General features: G+C 41.9%; 1 protein-coding gene across 1 annotated transcript; it reads left to right on the top strand.

Moving 5' to 3' along the window:
- The first annotated feature begins 318 nt into the window (after positions 1–318).
- LOC138288478 (olfactory receptor 5AR1-like) lies at positions 319–1,254 on the top strand. The gene has a single exon (XM_069230035.1). It carries the CDS (start codon positions 319–321, stop codon positions 1,252–1,254), a length of 936 nt encoding a protein of 311 aa, XP_069086136.1.
- The last annotated feature ends 2,245 nt before the right edge of the window (positions 1,255–3,499 follow it).

Raw genomic sequence — 3,499 nt, 5'->3', positions numbered from 1 at the left:
TGGAAAATAACATTATCAAATGACATCTACAAATCTGGCCTTTTAAAGTAAGGTTTGCAGAGAAGGTCTAATGTGCTCAGGTTTCTGTGAAACAATTCTTCCAGGTCATCTCTTTCAAATAAACCTCAGCGGTTGTAAGGCCCTTACATTATGCACTCTGTCCAGACAAGGTTAGTCAGATGGGTGACTGACGGGAGGGAGAAAGTCCGAGCGAGGACAAATATGCAAAAGGGTAGAATATTAAAGTACTTGAGTAATGCATATTACTTCTATTTCTAAACTTATGTCATCCTTTTCCAGGGCATAATATATTGGAATATGGAATCCAGAAATAGAACCTTGCACAAAGAATTCACTCTCCTAGGACTGACGGATAACCCTGCCCTAAAAGCTCCTCTCTTTATATTTTTTTCAATGGTTTATATAATCACAGTGCTGGGCAACATTGGCATAATTACATTAATCAAAATGGCTCCCCGCTTGCACACACCCATGTACTTCTTTCTGGGCCACCTGTCATTTGTGGATCTATGCTACTCCTCCGACATTGCCCCTAAAATGCTGGTTGACTTGCTTTGCAAGAGGAAGAGGATTTCCATCACCGGGTGTATGGTCCAGCTTTTCTTTTTTTGCACCTGTGGCACCACGGAGGCATTGCTACTGGCTGCTATGGCTTATGATCGCTATGTTGCTGTGTGTCAGCCACTTCACTATGCAACTATCATGACTAAGACATATTGTTTCTGGATGATGACTGGAGTATATACTGTAGGATCTGTGCATTCAGTGATAGAGACAGGCTGTACTTTCCGACTATCCTTTTGTCAATGGGAAATTCGTCATTTCTGTTGTGATATTCCTCCTTTGCTCAAGATGTCATGCACAGAGACTTACATCAATGAGGTGGTATTGTTTATATGTGCTGGATTCCTTGTAATTGCTTCACTTCTTTTAATTCTCTTCTCCTATGGTTCAATTATCTCAACCATCATCCAGATGCACTCTGCAAAGGGTAGACGCCGAGTTTTCTCCACATGCACATCTCACTTCACAGGGGTGACCTTGTACTTTGGGACAGTCCTCTTCACTTATCTCCGCCCCTCATCCAGCTATTCTCTGGATCAGGACAAGGCTGTTAACCTCTTCTACACAATGGTGATCCCCATGCTGAATCCGTTGATCTACAGTCTGCGGAACAAGGAGGTGAAGGAAGCCCTGAAGACAATCATTGTGAGAAAAATGACTAACAGTTGAGAAATGCAACGTTTGCATTGTACGCACCGATCAGTCAACAATTATTTGAATTAGAAATTCTCTCCAATATAACATAAAAGGTGATGACAAATATGATGTGTTTAAAGACACAGGGCCCAATTCACAAAAGTATACTCAGACTAAAAGTCTAAGGCCCAGATTTAAGAGGGCCTAGCGCCATTCCAACACCACATTAGCGTCATTTTTTTAATGCTAATGTGGCGTTGGGAGGCTAAAAATGCTGCACCATATTTACAAAGTGGTGCAATGTTTGCATTGTGCCACTTTGGAACCCCTTGGGTCTCATTATGCCTGCATTCCGGAGTTAGGGGGCATGAACCTCAGATAATCTCAGATGTCTTCATCCTGCCTTAATTCATTTGCTGGCCAGAGGATTGAAAACCCACCTTTTCCCCTGATTCCACTTCGGTTTTCTGCTGGACATGACAGGACAACACCCTATGTCACTGATGTCACTGGACCACAGAAAAACACAACTCCCCTGTAGTTGGACACTAAGGTAGGGAACCAGCATTGGCTGTGTACATTGGTGTGTCACTGCACATGAGCCTGGGACCACTGCAGACATATAGATGTGACAGTAATATTTCAAATTACAGTGACATGCATATGTCAGGGACACAAGTGGGTCGGACAAGGATGGGGACACACAGATACACAATACAGATCGCACACATACACAAATGTAGGGAAGTGTAGTAGTAGTTTAGTTAAATTCAGTTAGTTACAACAATTACAAAAATAAAATAAAAAAGTAAATATTATAATAAAAGCAATGTGTCATTAATAGTCCATCGCAAATCTCAATACCTAATAAAACATTGCAATGTTTGCAGTCCTTTCAAATAAATATTAAAATTCAACAATAGAACTTTTGAGCAAAGAGTGTACAATTAAAACAATGCCATTAGCAAGGTGCTAAGATAAAAAGGTGTTGACTATTCATTTGATGAAATTTGAAACAATAACTTTTGTAAAGTGTGCAGGTATTCTTAGACCAAGGGAATTGTATCTTACTTTGATTGGCATCAACAAGTGTCAGCCAGGAGCACTAGCAGGTTTATTTCCAAACGATGTTCACAGCCTTTTCATGTACCATAAAAAATTGAAACAATTTGAAGTTTAGTTGACAGCTAGTTATTGCGGTCCTGCATGTGGGAAATGCCCTGTTCAGGAAGCCTTTTTTGAGTAGCAAAGCCCGGGTTTGCATTAGGGCAGGGCAAATGCAAATCAGATGCATGAGATTTTTCTTTTTGCATCCGCATAATCTGCATATCATTTGCCCCTTGTTCTTCCAGTTGTACTGTTAGTGCAACTGTTCTGCAAGGCCTGGGGGCTGGCCAAAATGTAATGCAATAAGCCTGCTCTTAATGTGTATCGCAAATGTCTGGGTTAGATATGCTGTTGGTTTCATCGCATCATAATTATTAGCCACCATCCAAGCATGTGTTCATTTGCAGATAGTACTTTTGTCTTCTATTTCTGAATGAAGCTTTGCTGCTCTGTTTACCACTTGTCTAAATGTAAAAACAGTCAGACACTTTTCCCAGAGCTCTTCCAGATTTGTTTGTTTCAATGACGTATGAAGGCATTTATAATGACTAGAAGATCATTGGCCATGATGGTCCATTATACAAGTTTTTATGGCAGTATATTTTCTTGGATTTCTTGGAAGCTGTTGGATTAGGCTAAACTCAAGAAAACCGCACTGCATGGGGTTTGCGTTCTTATCAGTATCTTCAAGTAAGCGTTTAGAGTCGTTTCTCCAGCTGTGATGCGTCGATCTCCCAGCCACAATGCAGGTGGAGCGTCGATTTCAGCCGCAAAGCTGGCTGCGTGTCATTTATCAGCCATGTTGAAGATGGTGTGTCGAAAATGTGCTGCACGACATTCTGTGCGCGGATTTCAACTTTGGCACCACTTAGTAGGGCAGGAGTCTCAGCAGAGAGTCCAGGGGCTGCAGAGTAAGTCTTTGATTGCCATAAGACTTCAAAACACGAGGCAAGCTCAGTTCAGCCCTTGGAGATTCTTCACAAGCAGGAATGCACAACAAAGTCCAGTCTTCGTCCCCTTTCACAGGCAGAAGCAACAACTGCAGGACAGCCCAACAAAGCCCAATCACAGAGAGGGGCTGCACTTCTCCTCAGCTCTTCAGCTCTTCTCCTTGGCAGGGGTTCCTCTTGAACCCAAAAGTGATCTTAAAGAAATCTAAAGTCTGGGGTTT

This window comes from Pleurodeles waltl, chromosome 4_1 (assembly GCF_031143425.1).
Source record: "Pleurodeles waltl isolate 20211129_DDA chromosome 4_1, aPleWal1.hap1.20221129, whole genome shotgun sequence".
Taxonomy (NCBI): Eukaryota; Metazoa; Chordata; class Amphibia; order Caudata; family Salamandridae; genus Pleurodeles; species Pleurodeles waltl.
This window is presented reverse-complemented; position numbering and strand designations above follow the sequence as displayed.